At 46.7% G+C, this 14,533-nt stretch overlaps 1 protein-coding gene across 1 annotated transcript in view; it reads right to left on the bottom strand.

Annotated features, from left to right (window-relative positions):
• Positions 1–14,533, bottom strand: part of ARID3C (AT-rich interaction domain 3C) — a 234,885-nt gene that overhangs the window by 198,878 nt on the left and 21,474 nt on the right. Inside the window, exon 2 of the mRNA XM_069745859.1 lies at positions 5,880–6,578. Coding sequence (XP_069601960.1) covers positions 5,880–6,578 — 699 coding nt within the window. The remainder of the gene's footprint in view (positions 1–5,879; positions 6,579–14,533) is intronic.

The raw sequence follows: 14,533 nt of genomic DNA, 5'->3' as shown, positions 1-14,533 counted from the left end.
TGACCTCTCAGTATCACCTTGCGGATTTCCCCGGCCATGAAAACTCGCTTTACCTGAAGACACGAATACCTTTTCTATGATAGTAACAAAATGGTGCGAAAAGTGGGAGGGACGGCGCGATCTGACGCTGCGATCACTGGCAGCACAACAGATCAGTGTGAACACGTCACTACAAAGTATGGACAGCAATCTTGGCTCTGACTGACAGGGGGAACAAATATGGCTGCCAACACTGTATGTCAGGGGTGGGGAATCCATTCACCCAAGAGCCCACGTGAGAGACTGTGACTGCTGTGGAGACCGGACTTAGCGCTGCTCAATATTATTATTATACATTTCATCTGTCAGTAGGATGACAGGACTGCCTGCTCCCGGCACGGAGGATCCTCACAGTGAGCAATGTGCGCGGACTGAAGACTCACAAGTCTGCAGTCACATAAGGCTACAAGTCTGCAGTCACTATAACTATGTAATAATTATAGATGTACCTGGATCAACAGCCCCACACAGTATGATGCCCCCTCACAGTATGATGCCCCCACACAGTATGATGCCCCCACACAAAGTATGACGCCCACTCAGCTCCCACACACAGTATGATGCCCCCTCACAGTATGATGCCCCCATACAGTATGATGCCCCCACACAAAGTATGACGCCCACTCAGCTCCCACACACAGTATGATGCCCCCTCAGCTCCTACACAGAGTATGATGCCCCCACACAAAGTATGACACCCCCTCAGCTCCCACACACACAGTATGACACCCCCTCAGCTCCCACACACAGTATGATGCCCCCACACAAAGTATGACGCCCCCTCAGCTCCCACACACAGTATGATGCCCCCTCAGCTCCTACACACAGTATGATGCCCCCACACAAAGTATGACACCCCCTCAGCTCCCACACACACAGTATGACACCCACTCAGCTCCCACACACAGTATGATGCCCCCACACAAAGTATGACGCCCCCTCAGCTCCCACACACAGTATGATGCCCCCACACACAAAGTATGATGCCCCCTCAGCTCCCACACACAGTATGATGGCCCCCCAGCTCCCACACACAGTATGATGCCCCCACACAAAGTATGATGCCCCCTCAGCTCCCACACACAGTATGATGCCCCCACACAAAGTATGACACCCCCTCAGCTCCCACACACAGTATGATGCCCCCTCAGCTCCCACACACAGTATGATGCCCCCTCAGCTCCCACACACAGTATGATGCCAACCAGCTCCCACACACAGTATGATGCCCCCACACAAAGTATGATGCCCCCTCAGCTCCCACACACAGTATGATGCCCACACACAAAGTATGACGCCCCCTCAGCTCCCACACACAGTATCATGCTCCCACACACAGTATGATGCCCCCTCAGCTCCCACACACAGTATCATGCCCCCACACACAGTATGATGCCCCCTCAGCTCCCACACACAGTATGATGCCCCCTAGCTCCCACACACAGTATGATGCCCCCCAGCTCCCACACACAGTATGATGCCCCCACACAAAGTATGATGCCCCCTCAGCTCCCACACACAGTATGATGCCCCCACACAAAGTATGACGCCCCCTTAGCTCCCACACAAAGTATGACGCCCCCTCAGCTCTTACACACAGTATGATGCCCCCCCAGCTCCTACACACAGTATGATGCTCCCCCAGCTCCCACACACAGTATGATGCCCCCACACAAAGTATGACGCCCCCTCAGCTCCCACACAAAGTATGACGCCCCTTCAGCTCCCACACAAAGTATGATGCCCCCTCAGCTCTCACACACAGTATGATGCCCCCCAGCTCCTACACACAGTATGATGCCCCCACACAAAGTATGATGCCCCCTCAGCTCCCACACACAGTATGATGCCCCCACACAAAGTATGATGCCCCTCAGCTCCCACACACAGTATGATGCCCCCACACAAAGTATGACGCCCCCTCAGCTCCCACACACAGTATGATGCCCCAACACAAAGTATGACGCCCCCTCAGCTCTCACACACAGTATGATGCCCCCACACAAAGTATGACGCCATAATAGATAGATTGGGTAGGGGGGATACGTGAGAAAAGATAATGAGTTCGGTTTTGTCTACATTGAGTTTTAGGAAGCGAGAGGTGAAGAAGGAGGATGTGGCCGATAGACACTGTGGGATTCTGGACAGCAGAGAGGTGACGTCTGGGCCAGAGAGGTAGATCTGAGTGTCGTCAGCATAGAGGTGGTACTGGAATCCATGGGACTTTATGAGTTGTCCTAGACAAGGGTATAGATGGAAAAAAGTAGGGGCCCTAGGACAGAGCCTTGAGGGACTCCAACAGAGAGAGGGCGGGATGAGGAGGTGGTGTGGGAGTGGGAAACGCTAAATGTGCAGTCGGAAAGGTACGAGGAGATCCAGGACAGGGCAAGGTCTTTGATGCCAAGGGAAGAAAGAATCTGTAGCAGTAGGCAGTGATCGACTGTGTCCAAAGCAGAGGACAGGTCAAGAAGGAGGAGGATGGAGAACTGTCTGTTAGCTTTGGCTGTAAGTCGTTAGTAATTTTGGTCAGAGCAGTTTTGGAGGAGTGATGGGGAGGAAGCCAGATTGGAGGTTGTCAAGGAGAGAGTTAGATGAGGGGTGAGAGGAAAATTGAGCATGGACATGCTGCTCAAGGAGTTTGGAAGCAAACGGGAGCAGTGATATGGGGCGGTAGCCGGGCATAGCGGTTGGGTCAAAGTTAGTTTTTTGAGGATGGGTGTGATGGTGGCATGTTTGAAGGCAGTATGATGCCGCCACACAGAGAATGATGCTTCCACAGCCCCCCACAGTATGATACCCTCAATCCCTTCAAACGCACAGTAAGATGCACCCACACACAGTATTATTGCCCCTTCTCTCCCCTACCCACAGTATTTTGTCCCCACAGCCCCCTACACATACAGTATGATGCCCTCCAACGCCCCACACACAGTATCATACATGCACACACAGCATGATGCCCCCACACACAGTATGATACCCTCACAGCCCCCCACACAGTATGATGCCGGCCTGGTAGATATGGTGTATAGCAGGTGATCAGGTCTTAGGTTAATACAGCGGAGGGGGGCAGGTGATGACACATGATATGGTTGTATACTGAGTGGGTCCTGGCGTCAGGTGAGGAGATGAGCCCCATCCCCCACCCTGCGGATAATCCCCCCTATCAGTCAGACACTCGCTGTTTGCACATTACTGTTTTGGGATAAATAAGATAAAATGTGTCAGTAAGATGGTAATCGCCGGAGGAGACCATCACTTCCTTCCGCTCACCCTGCTCCTCCACAGCGATGGTCTACAGACTGTCTGATGTCATCACTCATCCCATTCAGAACTTCCACCGAGTTCAGAACTTTTTGCAACTTTGTAACATTTGTTTTAATTCCTTACAATTATCACGATCTCTGCTGGCTGTCAGTGAATCAATCTATCCACTGCTTTCATTCAAAGACTCAATAACGACCTAATATTTATCAGCGCTGAGGGTTTGTTACAATTGTATCCTCTGTGAGCTGATACTTTTCCTGCATGGTCAGGAATGTGGAGGCTGCTGAGAAGAGGACAAGTCCCAGCCTCTAATGACTCTTAATTCCTCCTAATGGTCTCCGGCTGATGTGAGATTATAGGATTACAGGTGGTAACTGTCCAGACGATCTACCTGCCAGCAAGGTACAACAGGGCGCTTACTACAAAAACACCCACCATCAGACGACACTCCACAGATTATACAGACATGGTGCACATCAGCAGAATAGTGAGTGCAGCTCTGGAGTATAATACAGGAGGTAACTCAGGGTCAGTAATGTAATGTATGTACACAGTGACTGCACCAGCAGAATAGTGAGTGCAGCTCTGGAGTATAATACAGGATGTAATTCAGGATCAGTAATGTACTGTATGTACACAGTGACTGCACCAGCAGAATAGAGAGTGCAGCTCTGGGGTATAATACAGGATGTAACTCAGGATCAGTAATGTACTGTATGTACACAGTGACTGCACCAGCAGAATAGAGAGTGCAGCTCTGGAGTATAATACAGGATGTAACTCAGGATCAGTAATGTAATGTATGTACACAGTGACTGCACCAGCAGAATAGTGAGTGCAGCTCTGGAGTATAATACAGGACGTAACTCAGGATCAGTAATGTAATGTATGTACACAGTGACTGCACCAGCAGAATAGAGAGTGCAGCTCTGGAGTATAATACAGGACGTAACTCAGGATCAGTAATGTAATGTATGTACACAGTGACTGCACCAGCAGAATAGTGAGTGCAGCTCTGGAGTATAATACAGGACGTAACTCAGGATCAGTAATGTAATGTATGTACACAGTGACTGCACCAGCAGAATAGTGAGTGCAGCTCTGGAGTATAATACAGGATGTAACTCAGGATCAGTAATGTAATGTATGTACACAGTGACTGCACCAGCAGAATAGTGAGTGCAGCTCTGGGGTATAATACAGGATGTAACTCAGGATCAGTAATGTAATGTATGTACACAGTGACTGCACCAGCAGAATAGTGAGTGCAGCTCTGGAGTATAATACAGGACGTAACTCAGGATCAGTAATGTAATGTATGTACACAGTGACTGCACCAGCAGAATAGTGAGTGCAGCTCTGGAGTATAATACAGGACGTAACTCAGGATCAGTAATGTAATGTGGGTATTCACTGACCCCATTTTTTACTATTATTAAACCTGTAAGCACTGTATTCACAGATGCACATGCACCTTAACAACTATCTGACATTTCAAGCGTCTCTGATGTAGTGGGTGAAGCCAACCCCAACACAGAGCTCAGAGTCATGAGCGATTCCTGCTGTCCTGTATTTAAGGAACACATGAAGAGAAGCAGCAGCAGCATGCAGAACAATACACAGGAGTACTGAGCAGTGCAGATGTAAATCCTGCCGTCCAGTGAGATAAAACAGTTACTGGAAAGCTGCCATTATTCTCTCTGGTCCTTCCAGTTCCCTTTCCATAGACTTCAATGCGTGAGATTTCTCAGTAAGTTTGTAAAAGTGAATAATGAGCTGAGGAAACAGAGGAGAAGAAGTGGCTCTTGTGCCTGAAGGTGTTGAGCTACATCTTGTATCTTCAGACTACTGGAGACATCTCATTGTCCCCATAGAAGATGATGGAGTCGTAGATGGATATATTCCCCTGACTAACATGTGACAAGTCATCTCAGGAGTCACTGATTATTGTGTTGGGTCTATGGGTCACAGTCTCCCCGGCGAGAACAACCACCACACAACTCATGTGATGCAAGGAATCCGCGATACCTCGCAACATTCCACCTTCTATTCTCGCCATTTTTACATAATTTCCATAAACCAGTACAGTAGTATTTGCTCTTGCACATGCATAATAACATTACCGGTCCACCCAGTAGTGTGACAAAGCCTCTAATTCATGGATAAACCTGACCCTAAAGTATATCTCCACCATTAATGGCCAACAGGAACGTCAGAGACCACCATGGAGTCCACCTTCGGCTCCAGAAACCACACAGGGCATATTCACTGGCCACAGACCCTAATGCTTGACTTTATCACACCATCAGACCATTCCTTCAAACCTAAAAGGTGAGGAAAAGAAGAACGTTCTTCAAAATAGCCATTAACCCATCACCCCAAAGACTTCTACAGCTGATTGTCCTGTATTTCTGGGACATGTTGGACTGGTGACCAGATACTTAATTGGAGGCTCCTATAAGAAGCCATCACCAGAACTTTCATTATACTGCTATGTTGTGGGGGTCTTGGGCCAACGACAGGTTATCCAAGGGGAACCCTAATGTTAGAGACACATGGACAATGGGTCTTACCTGTTTGAACTGCTCCTCATACGTCCATTCATGATGGACCGATTGTCCATTAGGAGATAACGCCTGAGATTGTGAACTGGTGTTTGGCATCTGACCGACCCTTTGCAAAACTTTGCCTGGTGAATCAGGATCTGGTCGTTGCATAGATGAGGACATCTCTAATTCTTCCTCATCTTCTTCCTCTCCATCTTCATCGTCCATATCTCCATCTTCGAAGTCGGCTTCCTCACCGTCGCTCTTGTGCTTGGATTCTTCCTCCTCTGGTTTATGGACCGGCGCCCGTGAGTATATCAATGTGGGCCGGTTCAGGGACACTGACGAGGTTGTGGCTGTTGTACTGGTGGTGGTTGTACTTATGGTGTTTGCGGTTGAAGGTGAATTGACCACTGTTGCCGCTGCCGCAGCCGCTCTCACGGCCGCCTGATACTGTCGTATGGCCAATGCTTGTTGCTGGATTCTTGACTCCACCAAACAGCGAAGCTCTCTGTCCTTTTCTTGCCGTAATTTTTCTTCTAAGGCCAAGCGAGCAGCTTGCTGGCGCTGAAGGTTTTCCATGACTGCCTCTAGCCTCATACCGCCACCTGAGGAAATGGACTGGGAGGACTGGGAAGGACGTGAAATGGGAAAAGCTGAGCTATGGTGTGATGAAGTAGATACAAGGAGTGAGGGCAGAGATGTAGGGGTTGAGAATGCTGCCGGCTGGAGGCCGGAGGAAAAGGAAAGGAACAAAAGCGAAGATAAAGAAATAAACCATGAGAACAATGAAAAAAAGTGGAGAGAACAAATAGATGGATACATAAAATACGATAATACAAAGCAAGGAGCGATAAGAGAAGACAAAGCACATAATAGCACATAACATACAACATAAAAGTATGGAAGAAGGGGGACAGATGAGGTTGCGTGAACAGGGACAGAAATGGTCAAGAACAGAGGAGATCGAGAATTAAAGGACAAAAGAGATTGAGAATAAAGAGACAGAAGAGATCGAGAATAAAGAGACAGAAGTGATCAAGCACGCAGAGAAATGAAAAAAATAGAGCACACAGGAACAGAAAAGATGGATAATAAAGTTACAGAAGAGATCGAGAATAAAAGGACAGAAGTGATCAAGCACACAGATACAGAAGAGATCGAGCACAGAGAGCAAGAAATAATACAGTACACAGAGAAAGAAATAACACAGAACACGGGCAGAAGTGGTCAAGCGGAGGGACAGGAGATCGAGAATAAAGAGACAGAATGATCGAGCACGCAGAGAAATGAAATAATAGAGCACACAGGGACAGAAGAGATGGATAATAAAGTTAGAGAACAGATCGAGAATAAAGGGACAGAAGTGATCAAGAACACAGATACAGAAGAGATCGAGCACACAGAGCAAGAAATAATACAGTACACAGAGAAAGAAATAATACAGAACACGGGCAGAAGTGGTGAAGCGGAGGGACAGGAGATCGAGAATAAAGAGACAGAATGATCGAGCACGCAGAGAAATGAAATAATAGAGCACACAGGGACAGAAAAGATGGATAATAAAGTTAGAGAACAGATCAAGAATAAAGGGACAGAAGTGATCAAGAACACAGATACAGAAGAGATCGAGCGCACAGAGAAAATAATACAGAACACAGGGAAAGAAATAATACAGAACACAGAGAAAGAAATACAGAACACAGGGGCAGAAGTGGTAAAGCACAGAGACAGGAGATCAAGAATAATGAGACAGAATGATCAAGAACACAGATACAGAAGAGATCGAGCACACAGAGCAGGAATAATACAAAACACAGAGACAGAAGCGATCAAATGCACAGGGACAGACGAGGGAGAGCACACAGTGACAGAAGTGATAAAGTAAACAGGAAAAGAAGGAATCAAGCACACAGATACAGAAGAGATGAGCATACAGGGACAAAATAGATCGAGAATAAAGAAACAGAAGAGATCAAGAATAAAGAGACAGACGTGATCGAGAATAAAGAGAAAGAAGAGATCAAGCACGCAGAGAAATGAAATAATAGAGCACACAGGGACAGAAGAGATGGATAACAAAGTTAGAAAAGAGATCAAGAATAAAGGGACAGAAGAGATCGAGCAAACAGATACAGAAGAGATCGAGCACACAAAGCAAGAAATAATACAGTGCAAAGAGAAAGAAATAATACAGAACACGGGCAGAAGTGGTCAAGCAGAGAGACAGGAGATCGAGAATAAAGAGACAGAAGCGATCAAGCACACAGATACAAAAGAGATCAAGCACACAGATACAAAAGAGATCAAGCACACAGATAAAATAATACAGCACACAGAGAAAGAAATAATACAGAACACAAAGACAGAAGTGATGAAACACACAGGGACAGAAGGGATAGCGCACACAGTAACAGAAGTGATAAAGTGAACAGGAAAAGAAGGGATCAAGCACACAGATACAGAAGAGATGAGCACATAGGGACAGAAGTGGTCAAGCACAGGAACAGAGGAGATCAAGAATAAAGGGACAGACGCGACCAAGCACACAGATACAGAAGAGATCGAGCACACAGAGCAAGAAATAACCCAGTACACAGGGACAGAAGTGATAAAGTGCACAGGAAGTGATAGAGTATACATCGATAAAAGTAATTGGGATCGCACACAAAGACAGAAGTGATAGAGGACAGATGGATAAAAGAGATCAAGCACACAGTGATAAAAGAGATCGAGCAAACAAGTACAGAATTGGTCAAGGAAACATGGATATAGGTGATCGAGCACACAGGGACAGAAGTAGCAAGTAAAAAGGGATAGAAGTAATGGACACAGGCACAGAAGTGTATGAGGAGGCAAGGATCAAAAAAATTCAGCACACAGGGACCAGGGGATTCAAGTAATGGGAGCACACAGGAACAGCAGTGACGGCACACACAATACAAAAACAAGGAACAATAGTATTAATTAGTACAGAAAAAGGAAGAACAGAAAACAGGAAGTAGTACAAGGACGAGGAGAGGAAAGAAAATGAAAAATGGTATTTGAAGAGGGGAAAAGGGAGGAGCGGGGGAGGGGAGGAGAAAAAACAGAAATATCATTAATGCAAAATAATTATAAAAACAAAAGACATACAACACATCAGTATTACTGCCCGTACCTCTCTATATTACACATCAGTATTACTGCCCGTACCCCTCTATATTACACATCAGTATTATTATTAGATCTTGTCCTCTATTACACCTGGGAGCCTCCATAGTCCCGGCCTCTCTCTATTACACCCTGGCCTCTGTATTACACCCGGCCTCTCTCTATTACACCCGGGAGCCTCCATAGTCCCGGCCTCTCTCTATTACACCCCGGCCTCTGTATTACACCCGGCCTCTCTCTATTACACCCCGGCCTCTCTCTATTACACCCCGGCCTCTGTATCACACCCGGGAGCCTCCATAGTCCCGGCCTCTCTCTATTACACCCCGGCTCTGTATTACACCCGGCCTCTCTCTATTACACCCCGGCCTCTCTCTATTACACCCCGGCCTCTGTATCACACCCGGGAGCCTCCATAGTCCCGGCCTCTCTCTATTACACCCCGGCTCTGTATTACACCCGGCCTCTCTCTATTACACCCCGGCCTCTCTCTATTACACCCCGGCCTCTGTATCACACCCGGGAGCCTCCATAGTCCCGGCCTCTCTCTATTACACCCCGGCTCTGTATTACACCCGGCCTCTCTCTATTACACCCCGGCCTCTCTCTATTACACCCCGGCCTCTGTATCACACCCGGGAGCCTCCATAGTCCCGGCCTCTCTCTATTACATCCCGGACTCTGTATTACACCCAGCCTCTCTCTATTACACCCCGGCCTCTCTCTATTACACCCCGACCTCAGTATTACACTCGGGAGCCTCCATAGTCCCGGCCTCTCTCTATTACATCCCGACCTCAGTATTACACTCGGGAGCCTCCATAGTCCCGGCCTCTCTCTATTACATCCCGACCTCAGTATCACACCCGGGAGCCTCCATAGTCCCGGCCTCTCTCTATTACACCCCGACCTCAGTATTACACTCGGGAGCCTCCATAGTCCCGGCCTCTCTCTATTACACCCCGACCTCAGTATTACACTCGGGAGCCTCCATAGTCCCGGCCTCTCTCTATTACATCCCGACCTCAGTATTACACTCGGGAGCCTCCATAGTCCCGGCCTCTCTCTATTACATCCCGACCTCAGTATTACACCCGGGAGCCTCCATAGTCCCGGCCTCTCTCTATTACATCCCGACCTCAGTATTACACTCGGGAGCCTCCATAGTCCCGGCCTCTCTCTATTACATCCCGACCTCAGTATTACACTCGGGAGCCTCCATAGTCCCGGCCTCTCTCTATTACATCCCGACCTCAGTATTACACTCGGGAGCCTCCATACATAGTAACATAGTAACATAGTTAGTAAGGCCGAAAAAAGACATTTGTCCATCCAGTTCAGCCTATATTCCATCATAATAAATCCCCAGATCTACGTCCTTCTACAGAACCTAATTGTATGATACAATATTGTTCTGCTCCAGGAAGACATCCAGGCCTCTCTTGAACCCCTCGACTGAGTTCGCCATCACCACCTCCTCAGGCAAGCAATTCCAGATTCTCACTGCCCTAACAGTAAAGAATCCTCTTCTATGTTGGTGGAAAAACCTTCTCTCCTCCAGACGCAAAGAATGCCCCCTTGTGCCCGTCACCTTCCTTGGTATAAACAGATCCTCAGCGAGATATTTGTATTGTCCCCTTATATACTTATACATGGTTATTAGATCGCCCCTCAGTCGTAATACAGGCCTCTGTATTACACCCGGGAGCCTCCATAGTCCCGGCCTCAGGTTGTGGATCATTCATCACAATAAGAATTTGTTCATTGATTGGAGAATTAGGATGTGAGATGAGCGGCCGGGGACAGATGTAATAATCCTGATTTATAGGAGGAAACGTCGTGCAATGTAATCAACAAATTGAATGATCTAATGAGGAGGCGGAGGAGGGGCGGCCGCTGTCAGCCATGCGCTGCCGACTCTCACCTGCTCCATTCACTGTCATCACCGAGAATAAAGCCGCCACTCACATAATAAGGGCGGTGATGTGACCGCTGCAACAATGTCACCACAATGTCTGAGCGTGCACGGCCTGGACACAGTGTAGCACGGTGCTAGGACGGGGGGCCGTCACCCCACTAGTCCTATCATCTGCGCCATACAGCCAGGCCCTGCAGGACCGGGGGCTTTTACTCTTCTGTCCATTGGTTAAGCAGCTCTCTACTATTCTCTGTTATCAGCCACTTTGGAGGTCCAAATAAGTCCCTGCTCTGTGACTTGTCCCAGGTCCAGTTCCCACGTTAAAGGGGTGGTCCACTAGGGTCATCCACTATTAATTACGCTTGCGCCCTTGTAGGATCTGCTCTGTCTCCTCTCCGGCAGTCTCATCAGACACAGTGGTGGTCCCCCGGACTGAGTACTAGAGGGGCCCTCACTGAAGTGCCCCTCCGTTACCTCTGTTTAGGGTATATAGTGATGAGTCCATGGACACAATTACAGACAATCGCCCCGTAATGACCTGGAAGAACAATACCTTATCATTAACGGCTCATGAGGACGTCACAATCGCCCGAAAGAGAAGAATCAGGGTAAGAGGAAAATGATCCCTTCTTGGCGATCAAGACCCTACACAGAAAGGCCTGGCCGCTAATTAGAGGAGTCTTCCTGGCTTCTGTCTCTTCACTTACAGGCTCAACATTGAGACAGAAAGCAGCAGAATCCGGGGAAGCGCCATAAATCATAGCGAGGGGTGAAGACTTCCGCACTCCTCCAAATACTCGTCCTCCTGGAGGAGAACTTCCTCATCCAAATAATCTACATGACCACAATGCAGCAAATACTTTCTAAGGCCAGGGGTATGCATCCAATGTGGAGAGGACAAGGTCAGAGATAATGCTCATAGATGATCACCATGAAAATGAACTGTCATGGCATCATGTATGGTCCACAACCTATACATGGTGTCCATAAAGATCAACTGTGAGATCACCTACAGGCTCTGGCTCACAGATGATGTCCATGAAGAAGAACTCTCACGGGACAATCTATGGTCCATAATCTAACGATGAAGTCCATAAATATAGAAAACTGTCATGGGATCATCTATGACTGAAGTGGGTGACCACTAATACGAACTCTCATGGGATCATCTACGCCTGAAAGGTGGTGACCACTAAGACGAACTCTCATGGGATCATCTACGCCTGAAAGGTGGTGACCACTAATACGAACTATCACGGGATCATCTATGCCTGAAAGGTGGTGACCATTAAGACGAACTCTCATGGGATCATCTACGCCTGAAAGGTGGTGACCAATAAGACGAACTATCAACGGATCATCTACGCCTGAAAGGTGGTGACCACTAATACGAACTATCATGGGATCATCTACGCCTGAAAGGTGGTGACCACTAATACGAACTATCACGGGATCATCTATGCCTGAAAGGTGGTGACCATTAAGACGAACTCTCATGGGATCATCTACGCCTGAAAGGTGGTGACCACTAAGACGAACTATCATGGGATCATCTACGCCTGAAAGGTGGTGACCACTAAGACGAACTATCATGGGATCATCTACGCCTGAAAGGTGGTGACCACTAAGACGAACTCTCATGGGATCATCTACGCCTGAAAGGTGGTGACCACTAATACGAACTATCATGGGATCATCTATGCCTGAAAGGTGGTGACCACTAAGACGAACTATCATGGAATCATTTACGCCTGAAAGGTGGTGACCACTAAGACGAACTCTCATGGGATCATCTACGCCTGAAAGGTGGTGACCACTAAGACGAACTATCATGGGATCATCTACGCCTGAAAGGTGGTGACCACTAAGACGAACTATCATGGGATCATCTACGCCTGAAAGGTGGTGACCACTAAGACGAACTATCATGGGATCATCTACGCCTGAAAGGTGGTGACCACTAAGACGAACTATCATGGGATCATCTACGCCTGAAAGGTGGTGACCACTAAGACGAACTATCATGGGATCATCTACGCCTGAAAGGTGGTGACCACTAAGACGAACTCTCATGGGATCATCTATGTGCCATGATCTATAGATGATGTCCATGAAGAACCGCCATGGGATCATCGAGGGGCCTGCAAGCATCTACTTCGCCTGCTCCATTATTTCAGAGACGTGAGCGGCAGCCGGATAGTAAAAAATAGTCTCTGTTACTACAATAGCCGACATTGTGATGGCTAAAAAGAGCAGGTCACAACCCATGATTCTATGAAGACGGTCTGCCATGGGCGCTGTCTACGGCCTTGTCTTCATGACTGTCCTTAACTGTCTACCACTGGGAACAGAAGGGATTATTTTCTAGTATGGAGCATCCTGTCACTTCCCTCCATCCATAGATGTCATGAAGTGGGGATAAGACGGCAGCAATCACCCACAGATAAGACCTCCTATCCTCTGCTCTCGTAGGCTCCTCTGCTGGTCGGATATAATGGATTGTGACCCCTGGAGGAGTCTGGTAATGTCTCTTTATATTACATTCATAAATTATATTATTTACATTCATTTCAGTCTTTTTATCACTGAAGTAAAAAGACAACTTGTCTAACAGGGAAAAAAAATCTCCCCAATTTAATCTCAAATTCTAGAGATTATCTGAAAAAATGGGGATAATAAGGAAGTTATCTGATACTGGATCCAAAATGCTCCCAGAGGTAGTGGATTTATGGAGATCCATCTGAAGCAATGAGATTTAGAGGCAAAAAAAGACTGTATATTACTGGAGAGTTGATACAGAAGGATATAGGAAGAGGAGAGCAACATAGTATATAGTATGGGATACAATGTATCACCTATAGGAAGAGGAAGAAATCATAGTATATAGTATCGGATACAATGTATCACCTATAGGAAGATGAAAGAAACATAGTATATAGTATGGGATACAATGTATCACCTATAGGAAGAGGACAACATAGTATATAGTATAGGATACAATGTATCACCTATAGGAAGAGGAGAACAACATAGTATATAGCATGGGATACAATGTATCTCCTATAGGAAGAAAAAAAAAAAAAAAAGAAACATACTATATAGTATCGGATACAATGTATCACCTATAGGAAGACATCATAGTATATAGTATTGGATACAATGTATCACCTATAGGAAGGGGAGAGAAACATACTATATAGTATGGGATACAATGTATCACCTATAGGAAGAGGACAACATAGTATATAGTATCGGATACAATGTATCACCTATAGGAAGAGGACAACATAGTATATAGTATCGGATACAATGTATCACCTATAGGAAGAGGACAACATAGTATATAGTATCAGATACAATGTATCACCTATAGGAAGAGGACAGCAACATAGTATATAGTATGGGATACAATGTATCACCTATAGGAAGAGGAGAGAAACATAGTATATAGTATGGGATACAATGTATCACCTATAGGAAGAGGAGCGCAACATAGTATATAGTATAGGATACAATGTATCACCTATAGGAAGAGGAGAGCGACATAGTATAAAGTATGGGATACAATGTATCACCTATAGGAAGAGGAGAACAACATAGTATATAGTAT

Source organism: Ranitomeya imitator, chromosome 1 (genome assembly GCF_032444005.1).
Source record: "Ranitomeya imitator isolate aRanImi1 chromosome 1, aRanImi1.pri, whole genome shotgun sequence".
NCBI lineage: Eukaryota > Metazoa > Chordata > Amphibia > Anura > Dendrobatidae > Ranitomeya > Ranitomeya imitator.
This window is presented reverse-complemented; position numbering and strand designations above follow the sequence as displayed.